Here is a 20339-nt window from a genome sequence, read left to right as displayed (position 1 = left end):
TAAGTTGTTTACCTATAATTATGTGTGTTGTTTGTACCCAAGTTATATTTATAATTAAACACGTTACTTGCAGTAGTATATCCCTGTGTAGGTGCACCATTTTATGGTCACATTGCAGCTGCAGCAGTTCTTATCGGTGGTGATCAGTATGCAGATGCAGACTCATAGGAAACCATGCATATAATGTTTGAGAACACAAGATTATGTGTTTTTTTCACCGTTTTAGCCAGGGGCCAGGTCTCTTTGGATTGGGAAACCTCACCGTGTTTTGACTTTATTTGGGAAATTATTGTTGTTGTTGTTTTGCTTAAAAATGCATCAAAATTCAGAATGAATGTGTTATCAGTAATATATCTACTAAGGTTGAACTTAAATAGCTAGATGGAGATGAACAAAAATATTAGATCCAAAAACAAAACACAATTGTCGTAAAACCTTCAATTGGGAATTTTAAGGTCCCATTTGGGAAAAAAAAAATTTCCATTCGGAATGGAGCGGAATACTGGACCAGATTGTGAAAGCAAAAAACACTGAGATTATAATCATACATGCCATAATTTTTTAGGTCCAAAGCGGGACATTCCATAAAAAATTGTCAGGACATTTGACCAAAAAGCAGGACACCTAAAACGATCTATCATTCCACCTTTACTATAGTCAGTATAGTACTAACAAAAACTCTTGATACTTTTATTCAAGACATAAAACATCTGATATGAAGCATAAAATCTAAAACATAACAATAACAGTGTTATTTAATAAGACAATAGCAAACAACGAAGATAATATTCATCTGTTTAAGAGTACAAAATCTAGAACATTACGACAACAATACTCATTATATCAATTTCAATGGCAAACATTAACGCAGGGGAGGCTATCCAGTTGACGGGTTACAGTACACTATCTACCGAACAGTTACATAAGTTACACACGGAATGCGCGGCCGTACACATTTCCGTATTTTGTTTTCTTCTTATATACACAGATTAAACTGAATTGTGAATTGTCAGGCGCTGTATTGGCGTAGTGTCAAACTGTCATCAATAACAACACGTTGTTTTTAAGCATGTGTCCATGCGCAGTTTGTTACTTGTCAATTGTCGCGGCTTAATTGGAGTAGGGTCAAACTGTCATGCATAGCACCTCGTTGTTTTTAGCTTAATTGGAGTAGGGTCAAACTGTCATGCATAGCACCTCGTTGTTTTTATTACAATTACACTAGACAGGATGGGTATTACTTATTGGACTGTTTGTTGCGATTTTGGTATATTGCACATTCGAAATATCCCGCTATATTGGAACTAAACATTGAATGTAAAAGACTCATTTATGACGTAGCGTTAATTTTACAAAACAATTGTTTTGTAAACCGTTTCAAACAAATACAAAATAAACACATTTTCAACATTTATTTCATTATAATAAAACTATCGATAGCAATAAGCGACCACTGTCTTGAAGACCACCATGGTGTGAATGCCTGATGAAATCAATAATTAGCCGATAAATTGCTGATAAGGTGTCATAAACAACACTGGTACACACGATAAGTAGAATCGGATTGTTAATTGGGGGCAATAAAGGGATTAGCGGTGTTAAGTGTTAGCGAAACAGAGCTTGAATAGCGAATTTTATTGGGAACCTATACACCTTACATCGTTTTTTACGAATGTCGGGACAAATCGTCTCATGGCGGGACGGCGGGACAAAGGGCCCAAAAGCGGGACTGTCCCGCCGAGATCGGGACGTATGGCATGTATGTTATAATATATAAATAATGTTAATAAAAAGATATTTTATTTTATGGTGAATTAACACTCTTAATGCATTACCCCATGTAGAAACCAGATATTCCTTTAGCTAAGTATTTTAATGATACAATATCCTTTTCATTTAATTTGTAAACATCATTTGGCTTGAGAATTTCACTCATGCTGTAGTCAAAGGAGCGCATACACACCAGTGATGTTGTTCCACAACTTTCTTGATTGAGTAGCATTCAAGTAAAAAACAACAGGTTTTTTATGATAAAAAGTAACTTCAATTTTAGCTCAGCTGTTTTCAGAGAAAACCCGAGGTATTGTCATAGCCAGCTCGTCATGTCCGCCGTTCGTGTCAAGGTTTGTATAGGTTTTTAACATTGGCTTTAAAATCAAAGTCCTTCCACCTGCAACTTTGAAACTTCCTATGTAGATGCACCTTGATGAGTTCTACACGCCACACCCCTTTTTGGGTCACTAGGTCAAAGGTCAAGGTCACGGTGACCTCTTAAAAAAATTCTGACAAGCTTTCGCAGCCGAGCGTGGCACCCGTTATGTGGTGCTCTTGTTAATTATTTATAAGCCACAAAAAAGAAAGTTCAAGTGTAAAGTGTGCAAATGTTGTATTTTTTAAATAATTTTAATAAGTAATGCATGTAAATACAAATTGCATACACAGTGTTTTTTTTTCACCATTTTGGGAATTTGACCGAGTCGCTTTAGATTGGGAAAAATCACATTGTTTGGGCTTAAATTGAGAAATTAATTTTGCTGTCTTTATTAATAAATGCTTAAAAATTGAGAATAAAATTGATGTTAATAAATTTACTAATGTTTAACTTATTGAGCTGGATGGGAGATGAACAAAATGTTGAGATTTATTTGTATTTTTTTCTAACTTTAATTGGGAAGTTTGGGATCCCTTTTTGATAAAATATATATGTTTTTTTAAATTGAGAATTGGTCCCCCTACAGGCCCCAAATTTGAACGAAAAAAAAACACTCATACATCATTAAAAATGTAATATTTTTTCTAATTGACATCTTATTGATTAGTGCAATATTATTAATGAATTATAATAAAAAACAGTTTTAATTTTGTAAGTAAATTTTGTTGCATATTTTAAGGAACTGGACGATTATGTAGATATGTGTAACCATTTATACAAAGCACCTTTCACCTTAGAACATACATGTACAGCATATATAAACATGCAATAATAATTGTCTTTTGTAAAGTTGCAATATCTGATGAATAAATAACAAAACTTAATATGAATTGTCACTTAATCACAATTCATTGAATTAGATAAATATTAAAAGCGTCATTAAACAAAGGCACTTTCAATGAAAATATAGTTATAATAATAAACATCAATTTAAATTCCAATTCATGTCCTCACAATTTGATAATATTTAAGGTGTATGACAGATTTGGTGTTATAGATTATTGGTTTTCCCCTGTTATCAGCCAGTAAGCCACTCAACTACTAGATATTAATATTGAAAATATTATTCATAGCACCAAACCTCTTAAATTAAGGTTATAGACAAATTAAATGAATAAAAATATCACATCAAAATTAAACAAACTAGTTTCACCACAATTGTCAAGATTACAGAACAATTACAATTATAAAATACTACGCATTTTTTAAAATGCCTATATTTGGAAAGATTTATCATGCAGTTATTTGTATAACTTGTAAGTTATAAGCATGATAGTAATATTTGAAGTTTTGAACATTGTCTTAATGTTGCTGTACTGATGCAATGTGCTCATATCAGAAAATAAAATTCAATATTTTTGTTGCTTATGAAGTTTTTTCCAAAAATCCAATAGATGTACATGATCATGTTGTGTCATTATGTTTGTGAAAGATTCACCTTACTGAATGAAAGTGTATAGACAATTTTAATTTTCTTAATCTTATAATTAAACACATGAATACAAACAAGGAACTTAAAGTAAAAAATACTTGACCATCCATCATGAAATGGTACATGTATCATAAATCAAATGTTGTTTACTTCCATGCAATTTGGAACAGCAAAGCTTATGCCTCCATGACTGGTTTACACGTATTGTTGCACAACAGAACATTGTGTTTGTCTATATGTGGTATAAACAAATCTGCACCAAATAATTGGGATTAATTTCACATTACTGTACATGTCATTTGTACATGGATGAGTTATCAATTTTACAAAAGAGAATTATTTGAAATTTTATAAAACTCAAAATTTTCATGATTTTCTTGTCTTTTATTAAAGTTTTTTTTATTCGTAATTAACATAACATAACACTTGCTTTTATTAACAAAGATGTACATAATTAACATTTCCAATTTAATTTTGATGGTCAGTTTGTATGAATTGCTTTTTTTATTTATAAATGTCTTAAATACATTAGAAAACATTTTATATATCTATATACCCCTTTATTTGTGTAAATTGCAATCATTGGTGGAAAATTTCTGGTAGTGACACTGTCTTTAGGATAGTATACATGTACTTACCGCAAAGTGAGATCAAGTACATCAAGGTCAAGGCAATCTCTTATAAATCAGTTGGACACATTGCTTCTTTATCTGATATTGATCATTTGAAAAGTTTTCAACAATATCACAGTATTGATGCACATTAATACTGCAGTTTGAGATACAACCAGCAATAATTTGATCAGAGTATCCAGTATAATCACAAGTTATGGCCATTACAAATTAAATTATCATTGAATTGCATAATTATCATACATGCCATAATTTTTTAGGTCCAAAGCGGGACATTCCATAAAAAATTGTCAGGACATTTGACCAAAAAGCAGGACACCTAAAACGATCTATCATTCCACCTTTACTATAGTCAGTATAGTACTAACAAAAACTCTTGATACTTTTATTCAAGACATAAAACATCTGATATGAAGCATGAAATCTAAAACATAACAATAACAGTTTTATTAAATAAGACAATAGCAAACAACGAAGATAATATTCATCTGTTTAAGAGTACAAAATCTACAACATTACGACAACAATACTCATTATATTAATTTAAATGGCAAACATTAACGCAGGGGAGGCTATCCAGTTGACTGAAAGTACGGGTTACAGTACACTATCTACCGAACAGTTACATCAGTTACACACGGAATGCGCGGCCGTACACATTTCCGTATTTTGTTTTCTTCCTATATACACAGATTAAACTGAATTGTGAATTGTCAGGCGCTGTATTGGGGTAGTGTCAAACTGTCATGAATAACAACACGTTGTTTTTATTACAATAACACAAGACAATATGGGTAACTCTTTTACTGTTTGTTGCGATGTTTTTTTAAGCATGTGTCCATGCGCAGTTTGTTACTTGTCAATTGTCGCGGCTTAATTGGAGTAGGGTCAAACTGTCATGCATAGCACCTCAATGTTTTTAGCTTAATTGGAGTAGGGTCAAACTGTCATGCAGAGCACCTCGTTGTTTTTATTACAATTACACTAGACAGGATGGGTATCACTTATTGGACTGTTTGTTGCGATTTTGGTATATTGCACATTCGGAATATCCTGCTATATTGGAACTAAATATTGAATGTAAAAGACTCATTTATGACGTAGCGTTAATATTACAAAACAATTGTTTTGTAAACCGTTTCAAACAAATACAAAATAAACACATTTTCAACATTTATTTCATTATAATAAAACTATCGATAGCAATAAGCGACCACTATCTTGAAGACCACCATGGTGTGAATGCCTGATGAAATCAATAATTAGCCGATAATTCGCTGATAAGGTGTCATAAACAACACTGGTACACACGATAAGTAGAATCGGATTGTTAATTGGGGGCAATAAAGGGATTAGCGGTGTTAAGTGTTAGGGAAACAGAGCTTGAATAGCGAATTTTATTGGGAACCTATACACCTTACATCGTTTTTTACGAATGTCGGGACAAATCGTCTCATGGCGGGACAGCGGGACAAAGGGCCCAAAAGCGGGACTGTCCCGCCGAGATCGGGACGTATGGCATGTATGATAATTATAATAATAACATTAAGCCAGTTTACTGATTTCCAGTTTATATTATTATTAAGCCAGTTTATGTATACATGTGTATGTTCACTTTGTGTAAATGCTGCCATATTATGTAAACAAATAAACAGTTATCAAAAACATTTCATCTAAATGCATGTTAATAATATGAGGCATTATAACGTCATAATATGTTGTATTTCCATAAGTGGCATTCTTTTGTCTTGGTAAGGTCACGATTATTCCATTGGTAAGGTCACAATTATTGCATTATGTTTTCACTGAACACTTGAGTTCTTGAGTCTGGACTATTATACAATGAAAGACTGATCTTAATATTAAGATGAAAACAAAGGGCTTGAAGAATGTATTGTCTTTGCTTTGAATAAAAGTAAAAGTTTATATAGGACTTGGATTTCTTGAAAATATTTAAGCAAAATAGTTCTGTTTATTTTTTAAGGCAAAAAAAAAAAGGTCCGTTTCGGGTCGCCCGACCATGGATCCCGAATCGGCGCCGACCCTCAACATTTTATTGGGGTCGCCAAAAAAAAAAAAATATTTTTTTTTTTCATTTTGGTTCAAATAAGATGTAATATCAAGCAAACAACGCATATATATATATACATGTATTTCTTATTAAAAGCTTTAATAGCCTTCCATGTTAGTACTTAGTACCCCCCCCCCCCCCCTAAAAAAATAAATAAAATCGCTACCTACCGACCCTGTTTTTTTCCCAAGGAGACCAGAAATGGACCTATTTTTATGCCCACCTTCGAAGAAGAGGGGGTATATTGCTTTGCTCATGTCGGTCGGTCGGTCCACCAGGTGGTTGTCAGACGATAACTCAAGAACGCTTGGGCCTAGGATCATGAAACTTCATAGGTACATTGATCATGACTTGCAGATGACCCCTATTTATTTTTAGGTCACTAGGTCAAAGGTCAAGGTCACGGTGACCTGAAATAGTAAAATGGTTTCCGGATGATAACTCAAGAACGCATACGCCTAGGATAATGAAACTTCATGGGTTTATTGATCATGACTCGCAGATGACCCCTATTGATTTCGAGGTCACTAGGTCAAAGGTCAAGGTCACGGTGACCCGAAATAGTAAAATAGTTCCCGGATGATAACTCAAGAACGCATACGCCTAGGATCATGAAACTTCATGGGTAGATTGATCATGACTCGCAGATGACCCATATTGATTTTGAGGTCACTAGGTCAAAGGTAAAGGTCACGGTGACCCGAAATAGTAAAATGACTTTCGGATGATAATTAAAGAACGCATATGCCTAGGATCATGAAACTTTATAGGTAGATTGATCATGACTCGCAGATGACCCCTATTGATTTTCAGGTCACTAGGTCAAAGGTCAAGGTCACGGTGACCCGAAATAGTAAAATGATTTTTGGATGATAACTCAAGAACGCATATGCCTAGGATCATGAAACTTCATAGGGAGATTGATCATGACTCGCAGATGACCCCTATTGATTTTGAGGTCACAAGGTCAAAGGTCAAGGTCACGGTGACCCGAAATAGTAAAATGATTTTCAGATGATAACTCAAGAACGCTTTTGCCTAGGATCATGACACTTCTTAGGTACATTGATCGTGACTTGCAGATGACCCCTATTGATTTTCAGGTCACTAGGTCAAAGGTCGAGGTCACAGTGACAAAAGTCATACTCACACAATGGCTGCCAGTACAACGGACAGCCCATATGGGGGGCATGCATGTTTTACAAACAGCCCTTGTTTATTTTGGCCTAAGCCTCCACTCTGCAATCAACAACAAAATGCTTCAATAATTGTAATGTCTGACATGTTGCAATATGTTGTAGATAATGATTATTTTGTTTAAAAGATAGCCTAACTTCTTCAATGTGTGTAGATGTCTTTTACAAATTACACGTTGACCCTTGAGCTTGTTATTGTCCTTGACACCATAGTAACCCTGTTGTCACATACTTAAATAATTAAATAAGTAGTGTAACATATATTATTATCATTATCTTAAAAATTTAAAATTACTGAGAGGTTCAATTGTTAAACTATTCTTGGAGATTTTAGTATACATGATTTCCATATATGGTACGTGTTGTCTTGATGTATCAAGATTACATTCAAGTCATACAAAATTAAGATCCTTCCATGAAGTGGACCTCTGAAATTTCATTGAAGATAACACTGAAACTATTCTAATCAATCAATCTTATAGTTAAAGATGGCTTTATTTCCCCTTTAAACAGTATCATATAATCAAACGTAAAAAGATAGCATGACTTGTATATTAATGACAGTTGTTTAAAACCCATTTGGTGTATATGAACCTACAAGTTCATGCTGTTCATCTTTTATATTAAAGTATGCCAGTACATACTTCAGGTATAAAAACTATTCAACAATTAAAATGATTATTTTAACACAGTCATTGTGTATATACTTATGTGTTTTAAATACTTAAATATTAAATTATAAAATACTTAAATATTATTGTGTATCATTAAAACTATAAAAGATGTATCTAATGTGGCATGGCATGGTGGTCCCCTTCCATTTGTATGGCCCTTCCTTGTAAAATGTCCCACCCTTTTGCCATTTTTATACGCCCGTCTATGACGGGACGTATTATGGTATACCCCGCGTCTGTCCGTCCGTCCGTCTGTCCGTCCGTCCGTCTGTTAATGTCGTACGCTACGTCAAATATCCTTTGACAGATTTTCTTCAAATTTAAACACAATCTTAATATTGATAAACCCTGATCCCCTTTCGTTTTTGACGGAATTCTGAATTGTCGTTCCAGAGTTATGGGACTTTGTTCGTCAAAATTTCGTGATTTCATTGAATGTCCTACTGTAGCTCAAATATCCTTCGATGGATTTTTTTCAAATTTCAACACAATCTTAATATTGATAAACCCTGATCCCCTTTCGTTTTTGACGGAATTCTGAATTGTCGTTCCAGAGTTATGGGACTTTGTTCGTCAAAATTTCGTGATTTCATTGAATGTCCTACCGTAGCTCAAATATCCTTCGATGGATTTTTTTCAAATTTCAACACAATCTTAATATTGATAAACCCTGATCCCCTTTCGTTTTTGACGGAATTCTGAATTGTTGTTCCAGAGTTATGGGACTTTGTTCGTCAAAATTTCGTGATTTCATTGAATGTCCTACCGTAGCTCAAATATCCTTCGATGGATTTTTTTCAAATTTCAACACAATCTTAATATTGATAAACCCTGATCCCCTTTCGTTTTTGACGGAATTCTGAATTGTTGTTCCAGAGTTATGGGACTTTGTTCGTCAAAATTTCGTGATTTCATTGAATGTCCTACCGTAGCTCAAATATCCTTCGATGGATTTTTTTCAAATTTTAACACAATCTTAATATTCATAAACCCTGATCCCCTTTCATTTTTGATGGAATTCTGAATTGTCGTTCCAGAGTTATGCGACTTTGTTCGTCAAAATTTCGTGATTTCATTGACTGTCCTACCATATCGGATTTACCATGTTACAATGTTAAATTATCAAGTATTCACATATTCAACTGGATGAGATTTGACTGGAACATTGGAATTCCATACACACATACTCAAATGGGTGAGTTGAACATATTTTTTTGACAAATATTCCAGCTGTCTTCTGCCAACTGAAGTAAAAAAATGATTCAAAGGGTTATTTATTACCTTACTACTTCATTGGCGAACGACGGGCGTATCATGCGCTCATGGCGCAGCTCCTCAGTTCTTTTGTCAATATTCCTGTAAATACAGACACATACAATGTTTTTCGTTGGCTTTTTATGATTTTAAAGAGTAACATACACTGTTATTTGATATCACTAGCAACTTACTTTTAATTAAAAAGAAACATTGCTCCAGCTAGGCCGAATGGTGCAGCATCCTGGCGCCCATAAGTCCCACCCTGCCCCCTCAGAGTACTCCACCTTGCCCTGTGTAGAGCACATTATTAAACAGCAAATTATATTTGAAATGTCAATAAATACATTAAATTTTCACAGTGAAACTTGTTTTATAACAGGTTTTTATTTCCACTTTTTGGGAAGATAGCCCATGGCTTTGGAATTGGGAATTTTACAGGCATTTTCATGAAATTGGGAAAATAAATTCATTAGCCTTTTTTTCCACACGAAAAGTCCACTGATTAGGGAAATACTAAATTTGATAAAACCCTTTATAATCATTCAAATTAAAAGAACAAACTCATATAATACTTTGTTAGATGTAATTGAATTAAAATTAGGATAAAATACACATTAGACATCTTTCTAAAAAAAAAAAATTATTTATTTATTATTATTTTTTTGAAATTAGGAATTTTTTGCCACATTTTGGGAAAAAGGTATACTTTTTGGGATTGGGAACATAGCCGAATTTCGGCTATAAAATCGGGCCAAAAAAAAACCTGTATAAATTATAAAATTATATGAAAATTCACATCACAGTTTACATGAAATATCATATACTTATTGATATAATACATGCTTTATTGAAAATATGCCAAAGGAATAATATTCCTGTGTATATATCAGTTAGACAAAAAGGCACCCCGCCCTTTAAAAATCCAAACTGGAGCACTGAAATACTTAATAGACTGTATTATACTGAATGGTTTGTTTATTATAAATATTAAAGTGGATGCAGCACACTTAAGTCATTTACAATATACATATATTTCCATCCGAGGAAATTAAATAATAAGATTATTGTGAGGTTTTTACCCCCCAGGCTTTTTTAGTCTACTGACTTGTTAAATTGCAACATTTTAAACATTTTGCTGTATTACGTTAGCTTCGGTAACATTTTATTGTGTCCACAGATAAGAATGGGAAAAATACATGCAGCTTTCGTGGGGAAAAGAAGTATCACAAATCAAGTTAGCTTAAAAATCCTTTCAAATTCCCATAACATAACAACTGCTTTTCATGTCCCCTACCACTATAGTGGGGGACATATTGTTTTTGCCCTGTCTGTTGGTCTGTACATGAACGTTGGTCTGTTGGTTTGGTCAAACTTTAACATTTGCCATAACTTTTGCAATATTGAAGATAGCAACTTCATATTTGACATGCATGTCGCCTACTGAATGTAATAAGTCATGTAACTGAAATTTTTATACATTTTTACTTTTTTCAATTTTTGTGTTTATTAAGGTGACGTACATCAACTGTTAAAATATTAAGTCAACCTTTTTGGTAAAAATAATGTTTTAATCAAATTTTCGAAATTGACATAACAAACACATGTCATTTTCTGAATGTATAAAGTAGTGTAACTGACATTTTGTTAAATTTTCAGGAGAAGCAAAAAAATGTTTTATTAAAATAATGAACATTTTTCCGTATTCAAATTTTCTGATTAGTATTATAATAACACTTGAAAAACGAAACAAAAATGCAAATTGATATGTCTTTTTTAAAACAATAAAAAATTAAGAATGGAGTAGTTGCCATAATTTCAACACTGAAATATTTTGAGCGCAAAAAATCACGTAAGCTCTTACTGTATTTTGGAAAATGTCTGAAAATATGCTTTCCTGAACAATTCACAAAATGTCAGTTACCCTAGTTATTACATTCAGTAGACGATGTGTATCTCATGGAGCTGCACCTTTTGAGTGGTGGAAGGTCAAGGTCATCCTTCAAGGTCAAAGGTCAAAAAAAAAAAATCAAAGCGGCGCAGAAGGGGACATAGTGTTTCTGACAAACACATTTCTTGTTTTCTCTTAGATTAGTTATATATATCAAGTTGTGTTTGTCCCCAAAATCAATTTTTAAAACTTCACTAGGTACGTGCTATGCATCAGTAAAACCATGTTGACTAAATTTTGAAACATTGTGCACCTTAGCCTAAACTGCCTTTTAGCAATCATTTTCTTTTAAGAAAAGAAGAACATCTGTTAATACATTATAACCATTTGTTTGAATATATTTTCTCTACATTTTCAGTGTTTTAAACAGTAAATTTAAATTTTAAAGACAATAACTGGGCCATTTTTGTATATAACAAGTTATTCTCATAATACTGTACTCTATTTCAAGTGTTTGCATCTGCTACTGGGTCATTGTTAAAAGTATCAATTGACTTGTGGAATGTGTGAAAAAAGTATTTCTTTGCTATTGAATGTGTGTTGATAAATTGTTTGCAGCTTGATTTTTGTTTTTCATGTCTTATATCACGTACATTTTCACAGAATCAAAGCTTTATTTTCATTTGGAAGCATTGTTAAGAATTACATAAACTTGTTGATGTAATACAACCTTTGTCTGCAAACGTCTCTAATATCACACTTGAGCTTGTGAAACATGCTGTTAACATGGCAAGCATGTAATTCTTGTTTTCAATAAGATACAATTGTAATTGTGTCTTTTTGTTTACAAATAATTGCAAGTTTAAACCATTCAGATTGTTCATCAAATGGTATTATTGAAGACTAAATATTTTTCCCACACAAGAATACATGTGTGCATAATAAATGACTGGGTGTTAAACAATATATTTTAGGGGTGTCCCAGGAATTTAAGAGTTATAACTCTTTGCTTACATTTACTATTTAAACAATGAAATAAAATTAACACTTATTAGCATTTTAAGCATATATTGTTTAACAGTTTTCAGCCAACTCAATACTAATGTAAGATTCTTAGATGGTCTAAATTGTGTTACAAATAGCTCTTGATTTGTAAGTTTTTTCATTTTTACACATCATAATTATGAGGTTGTTTAGATTTTTAACCAGGTTTTCCGAAGGAAAAAACTGGTTATTAGATTGGCGAATGTCGGCATGCAGGGGGGCGGGCTGGCTTGCGGGCGGAACAAGCTTAACCGAGCCATAACTTTGTGGTTCATTGTGAGATTTTAAAATCATTTGGCACATTAGGTCACCATCATTAGACGGTTAGTCGCGTGTAAGAATTACGTCGATATCTCCAAGGTCAAGGTCACACTTCGAGTTCAAAGGTAAAAAATGGCCGTAAATTAGCATGTCCGGGCCATAACTATGTCGTTCATTGTCAGATTTTAAAATCATTTGGTACATTTGTTTACCATCATTGGACGGTGTGTCGCACGAAAGAATTACGTCAATATCTCCAAGGTCAAGGTCGCCACAACTAAAAAAATATTTATTTTGGAACAAAGGGGGTTAATTATAAACAATCAGTTCAGTTTGAGCTGTCTCCCTTTATCAGACTTTTTTCAAATTGAAAACCTGCTTTTGTGACAATTTTGTCCCTTGTGTTGACAATTTATTTAATAGAGTTTTTTGGCTGTGATTGTCTTTTTAAATCAGTACAATTTCATACGCTCATGTACAATTTTCGGTGTTAAGAAAACAGTTGCTGCTATTTTCCGTTCAATAAGTGTGTATTTATAAAGTATAAAATTTCAATGTACTTGTTAGTACGCTGTCAAAATACTTACTAAAACAAGCAAGTCTTGAACAAAACAATTGATCCACTTACATCTTTGTTTACATAAAAAAGTATAAACATGAATTTTGTAACTATAACCGTAAGATTGCAATTTTTATGATTTAAAGACAATGATCATTAAATGTTAGGTCGGATGAACTTATATTCCAAATTTCCTAATTTTTAATACTTACAGTAGATGTTACACAGACAAGTTTGGCATCACAATTCATTTGTTGAAGTTACTTTACAGTCACTTCTCACATTAAACTTAACTTTTTAATCTGATTTGGTTCACCCCAATAATGTTACAGTATTTTAAATTTTTCATGTTGGGACTTGTTTTAACATTTTTTCCCTTCAGTTCACATTTGGACCATTTGTAGCAATTATTTAGCTAAAAGTCACAGGAATATGTATCACAAAAAAAACTGTTTTCTCAATTACCCAGTTTGTTTTTAGACAATATGTACTTTGACTTAGGACTGTCCAAATTAAAATGCTGGTTATTTTTGACGAAGGGAAAATTTCTGTCAATTTTGAGGTCAACCAGTGGCAGGTTAAGGTCAGAATTGCTTGAAGCATGAAAATCATTTTCACCTGTGTGAAAGTGAATGCTTATAAGGATCATTAACATTATTATGCTGGCAAGGCTTAAGATAAGGAGTATCCCTATCCATTTTGAGATCATAAGAGATCAAAGGTCAAATGGGCTAAAAAATTATTGTCTTTAAAATGTTTGTGAACTTTACTACTGACTTCCTTTATATTGGACTGGTATGCAAATAGTAGAAGTACACCCTTATGTCTCCTCTTTTGCATGTTTCATACTGATTTCAAATATTGCTGCCAAAAGTCATCTGTTGAAGAAAGAAAACTATTTTTGTAGTCCTTTTCTTGATGACTTGTATGTTAAACAAACTTACTGTAGACAAGTGTCTTTGTATTTGACAGATCTCAGGAGACATGATGCAGACAGCTGTAAGTGGTTCTTCAGTTTAGTGTCATGCCTGCTGGATACTGATTTCCCCATGCTGTGCATTTCCATAACAAATTTGTCTTTCAGTGCATCATGTTTTTGTGTCACCTGCAATGAAAATAGGCGCTAACATTCAGATTGTGACATGGGTTACTTTGCTGTTTTTGCTGCTCTCAAAACAAGTCCATTCAAAACAACTTGAACCCCATTTTGAGGTATTTCAGAAATTTGATGGAAATATAAAACCAGGTCCCTTACATGTACCTTTGTTAAATGATATTGATATATTCTTATTACACTGCAACGTGGATGGTGGGGTCCAAAGATCGCGAGCGCGATATATCCGGTGCGCGATATAACTTGAGAAATGTCTAACTTAATTGTATTGCGGTTAATTTGTCAAATTTACCCAATGTTTTCATTTTATATATGGGGCTGCTACATATTTGTATAGTAATAATTGCAAACCAATTCTGCGATAAACATTTTCATACGTATCTGTATTTATCATAAAAAACAAAATGTAAATTATATTTTTTATTAGCTCATCTATTTTTTTAAAAAAAATTATGAGCTATTGTCATCACCTTGGCGTCTGCGTCGGCGTTGGCGTCGGCGTCCGGTTAAGTTTTGCGTTTAGGTCCACTTTTCTCAGAAAGTATCAATGCTATTGCATTCAAACTTGGTACACTTACTTACTATCATGAGGGGACTGGGCAGGCAAAGTTAGATAACTCTGGCGTGCAGTTTGACAGAATTATGTGCCCTTTTTATACTTAGAAAATTGAAAATTTTGGTTAAGTTTTGTGTTAAGTTCCATTTTATTCCGTAAGTATCAAAGCTATTGCTTTCATACTTGCAACACTTACTAACTATCGTAAGGGGACTGTGCAGGCAAAGTAATGTAACTCTGACTGGCATTTTGACAGAATTATGTGCCATTTTTATACTTAGAAAATTTGGTTAAGAATGTGTTTAGGTCCACTTTATTCCTATAGTATCAAAGCTATTGCTTTCAAACTTGCAACACTTATTAACTATCATAAGGGGACTGTGCAGGCAAAGTTATGTAACTCTGACTGGCATTTTAACGGAATTATGGGCCCTTTATACTTAGAAAATTGAAAATTTGGTTAAGTTTTGTGTTTTGGTCCACTTTACCCCCAAAGTATCATAGATATTGCTTTCATACTTGGAACACTCGCAAACTATCATAAGGGTACAGAAAAAGGACAAGTTGCATAATTAACGGAATTATGGCCCTTTTTTGTCTTAGTAACTTTGAATATATGGTTAAATTTTGTGTTTCGAACCACTTTACTTCTTAAGTATCAAGGCTATTGCTTTCAAACTTCAAATACTTTCATGCTATCATGAGGTTACTGCACCTGGCAAGTTGAATTTTACCTTGACCTTTGAATGACCTTGACTCTCAAGGTCAAATTATTAAATTTTGCTAAAAATGCCATAACTTCTTTATTTATGATTAGATTTGATTGATACTTTGACAAAACTACTCTTACCTGACATACCACAATAGACTCCACCCAAACCATCCCCCGTGCCCTCCCCCCCTCCCCCCCCCTCGAACCCCCCCCCCTATTTATTATTTTTTTTTAAGATCATCTCACAAATGACCACCACACCCTCACACTATACCCCCCCATCCCACCCCACCCCCCAATTATTTTTTTTGGAAACGGTTAAAAAACACAAATATTTATTTTTAATATTTTATGTTTGAAATACAGTCCAACCATCGCACTCAAGAATCCCCCCCCCACCCCCCCACTCCCCCCACCCCCCCACTCCCCCCACCCAAATTCCCCCCCCGCCCCATTTTTTTTTTTTTTAAGATCGTCTTGCAAATGACCACCACACCCTCACACTATACCCCACCCACCCCCCCTACCCCCCCCCCCCCAATTTATTTTTTTTTGAAACGGTTAAAAACACAAATATTTATTTTTATTAGTTTATGTTTGAAATACCGTCCAACCAACGCACAATCCCTCCCCACCCCCCCCCCCACCCCCCCCTTAATTTTTTTCGCATTTTTGGAAGATAATGTAATAAATGTCCACACACCCACACTTTACACCTCTCTTCACTCCACCCCTCCCTTCTTTGTGATTGAAAATGAGAGTCCCTTCACCTTTAAAAAGAAAAATAGATGAGCGGTCTGCACCGGCAAGGCGGTGCTCTTGTTTTCATGTACGGTCGCTCGCGAATCAGCTAAAAAAAAGAATTCTTGCCGTAAAAAAAAGTATAAAATATAATTGTGCATAGATTCGAATTTACCCTTATAAAAAGTCCTAATAAAGAAACTGAAACAGCGTACGGTAGCTATACAGCGTGTTTAAATTACATTTTATTAAGAGGAAATGTCAATGCCACATAATTCGCGAGATACCGCAGTACTTTAGTTGAAATTTACAACAAAACTTTTAATGGAAATTAAATTATCTCAATGTTGTACCCGCTACGAAATTTTTATTTACAAATAAATAAACCCACGCCAATTTTCGCGCACTTTTAATCAGGACAAAGAAATTCGTGACCAGTACCGAAATTTAACGATTTATATACCAGTAAACTGCCATTATAACCTTTGCAATGACACTACATGTAATTGGTTATTTGAAAATAACCCCATCCGTGTGTAAACAACACTGTCACTAATCAACTGTTTTTCACGCTTCACTGCGTGCCATAGTAAGCCATGAAATATAGGGTGTTAATACTAGCTAGAACCGGTTTTTTGCTTAAGTTAGAGAATTCTCAGTTTAAAACATGTCATTTAGTGATCATGCTCGTTGGATTTTTGGGAGCCATAGCAAAAGCGCGATATATTTGACAGCGCGATATACCGGTCCGCGATATATCGGCGTTGCAGTGTATATCATAAATAAGGAAAAAATCTTCTAGAATATTGTACATGTATATGAGCCGTACTGTGGGAAAAATGGGCTTCAAGCATGTGTGTAAACTGACATACTTGTCCCAGATTAGTGTGTGCAGTCTGCTTAATGAGTGCACATTGATGAAATGAATATTACCTCCATGATAACTACATGTATGGAAGTTAAAGCCATATGTGTGTGGCTTGGGTTGGGGTAGCCATGGGAGGGGTGGGGGTCTGTAATCTTTACATACTACAGGATATTCATTGCAGGCAACACAACTTTTCTCAAAAACAATCAAATTTCCATCTGGTTTGTTGATTATTCCCAATCACCTGACATTGTGCATGAAACCCGGTAGTTGTTCTCAACTAGCTTTAGTTCATGACATAAAAAACATCATTTTTACCTAATTTGGGAAGGATCAGTGCTTTCCACAGGCAATTTAAGGGTCCCTCAGCGGGGCGCTTGAATTTGGAAATCAGAGTTCCCGGGGCGTCTGAAATTTTCCGATCAGTGTAACAGTGTGACAGTTATTGCAGCTTAAGGTCAAAGCGATATCGACTTCGTCGAAAATTTTGAAAGCCGATTTACGATCCTTTGTCGCTTTACCCAACTAAAGCCCGCCTAAAGGCGGAGCGTCGCAGTATTAGAAAATCAATATTGGCCAATGAGAGCGCACGCTTTGTATGAGCGACAGCAGTAGGCAGGCAATACCTGCAGTTAAATTATGCAGATGACTCGTGACGTACATCTAATTGCCACAGAAATCTTAGCCAGTTACTTAGAAAACTGATGATGGCAACCGGCCATAATCCTCGTGGACGATGTGATTTTCATGCATAATTCCGTCAAAACATTTATTCGACTCGTAAAGTGTTTAAACAAATAATCGTTGAATTCATAACGCATCTGTTTATATTTGTTGAAAACTCAAATGGTAATAATTAAATTTGTAATCCTAAACCCATTCCCGTCAGTCGATGTTAACACATTTTTAATGCGAAACACACTTGGGATTGTAAATGTTACCGTAACGTTGAAATATTCTTGCTTCAAATTAGCAGTGCAAATTTATTTTGTGTCGTACTTTTTCTCAGTTAAAAAGAGCGCGAAAATTATGCAACATGTACAACGTCGCGTCATTTGCATAGAAAGTGTGCATGTATTGAGCGTTTTAACAAGCACACAACACGTCAGGGGATTGACGCATGTTCAGAGGCAATATTTCATCACATCTATAAATAGTCACAATTTATTTGATACTATAGAAAAATGGCAAGGTTTGTGTTAAAGAAATAATTGAGAGCTTTTATCGTAAATATTTACCAGAAAGTGATTTATAAAAACGGAATAAACAGGATTATCTGGTAATAAATAGAAACTTGAAAAGTAGTAAGTATACAGTAATAGAGTCGGGTTGAAACGGATGTATTGGGGAATCGTTCGAGTCGGGATTTAACTATCTCTGCCGGAAAAATTTAAAACAAACAATATATATATTTTTAGCTCACCTGTCACGAAGTGACATGGTGAGCTTATGTGACCGTGTGATGTCCGGCGTCCGTTGTGTGTGCGTGCGTGTGTGCGTTCGTGCGTCTGTCAACAATTTTTTTGTGTAGACAGTAGAGGTCGCAGTTTTCATCCGATCTTTATGAAATTTGGTCAGAATGTTTATCTTGATGATATCTGGTTGGGAATGTTTTTTGGGTCATCTGGGGTCAAAAACTAGGTCACTAGGTCAAATAATTGAAAAATCATCAACAATTTGTTTGTGTAGACAGTAGAGGTCACAGTTTTCATCCAATGTTTATGAAATTTGGTCAGAATGTTTATCTTGATGAAATCTGGGTTGGGAGTGTATTTGTGTCATCTGGGGTCAAAAACTAGGTCAAAAAGTAGGTCAAATAATAGAAAAACCTTGTGTAGACAATAGAGGTCGCAGTTTTCATCCAATCTTTATGAAATTTGGTCAGAATGTTTATCTTGATGAAATCTGGTTTAGAATTGTATTTGGTCATCTGAGGTCAAAAACTAGGTCACTAGGTCAAATAATAGAAAAACCGTCAACAATTTGTTTGTGTAGACAGTAGATGTCACAGTTTTCATCCAATCTTTATGAAATTTGGTCAGAATGTTTATCTTGATGAAATCTGGGTTGCGATTTTTTTTGGGTCATCTGGGATCAAAAACTAGGTCACTAGGTAATAAACTAGGTCATTTAATAGGTCAAATAATAGAAAAACCTTGTGTAGACAATAGAGGTCGCAGTTTTCATCCAATCAATATGAAATTTGGTCAGAATGTTTATCTTGATGAAATCTAGGTTTAGATTGTATTTGGGTCATCTGAGGTCAAAAACTAGGTCAAATAATAGAAAAACCGTCAACAATTTGTATGTGTAAGACAGTAGTGGTCACAGTTTTCATCCAATCTTCATGAAATTTGGTCAGAATGTTTATCTTGATGAAATCTGGGTTGGGATTGTATTTGGGTCATCTGGGGTCAAAAACTAGGTCACTAGGTCAAAAACTAGGTCATTAGGTCAAATAATGTAAAAACCTTGTATAGACAATAGAGGTCACAGTTTTCATCCAATCTTTATGAAATTTAGTCAGAATGTTTACCTTGATGAAATCTGGGTTGGGATTGTATTTGGGTCATCTTGGGTCGAAAACTAGGTCACTAGGTCAAATAATAGAAAAACCTTTTGTAGACAATAGAGGTCACAGTTTTCATCCAATCTCCATGAAATTTAATCAGAATGTTTGTCTTGATGAAATCTGGGTTGGGAGTGTATTTGGGTCACCTGGGGTCAAAAACTAGGTCAATAGGTCAAATATTAGAAAAACCTTGTGTAGACAATAGAGGTCACAGTTTTCATCCAATCTTTATGAAATTTGGTCAGAATGTTTATCTTGATGAAAACTGGGTTGGGATTGTATTTGGTTAGTCAGGTGAGGCATTCAGGGCCATCATGGCCCTCTTGTTTAATGACTGGGGGATTTTCTTGAAGAGTAATAGCGCACCAAATTACGTCTTTTGACACTTTGTTTCTTTGAGTTATAACGCACCACTGAATGTCAATTGACACGTTAAATTTATAAAAAAAATCTACGTCGGGAGGGGACACCCCTCCCAAACCACCCCTATCAGCCCCGGGGCGCCTGACAAAAATCCTGTGGAAAGCACTGAAGGATGTAATCTCTGGAT

The 20339-nt window shown here is 34.4% G+C and overlaps 1 protein-coding gene and 1 long non-coding RNA gene across 6 annotated transcripts in view; one reads left to right on the top strand and one right to left on the bottom strand.

Moving 5' to 3' along the window:
• Nucleotides 1-20339, top strand: part of LOC127879417 (GRB2-associated-binding protein 1-like) — a 57140-nt gene that overhangs the window by 245 nt on the left and 36556 nt on the right. For 4 of the 5 annotated variants that reach the window (XR_008049049.1, XR_008049050.1, XR_008049051.1 and 1 more), the window contains exon 2: nt 14199-14225. The exons of the other annotated variant lie outside the window; for it this stretch is intronic. Coding sequence is in view for 1 of the 4 variants with exons in the window: in XM_052426226.1 (XP_052282186.1) it covers nt 14199-14225 (27 nt within the window). In the remaining 3 variants the exon portion in view is untranslated. The remainder of the gene's footprint in view (nt 1-14198; nt 14226-20339) is intronic. 5 annotated transcript variants of the gene reach the window in all.
• On the bottom strand, nt 1109-5315 carry LOC127879443 (uncharacterized). Its single transcript, XR_008049099.1, has 2 exons — nt 5237-5315; nt 1109-1197 (listed from the first exon to the last, which is right to left on the bottom strand). It is a non-coding gene; the product is annotated as an uncharacterized LOC127879443 (long non-coding RNA).

This window comes from Dreissena polymorpha, chromosome 4, assembly GCF_020536995.1.
Source record: "Dreissena polymorpha isolate Duluth1 chromosome 4, UMN_Dpol_1.0, whole genome shotgun sequence".
Lineage (NCBI taxonomy): Eukaryota > Metazoa > Mollusca > Bivalvia > Myida > Dreissenidae > Dreissena > Dreissena polymorpha.
The sequence above is the reverse complement of the archived record's forward strand: the minus strand, read 5'-3'. Positions and strand labels throughout refer to the sequence as shown.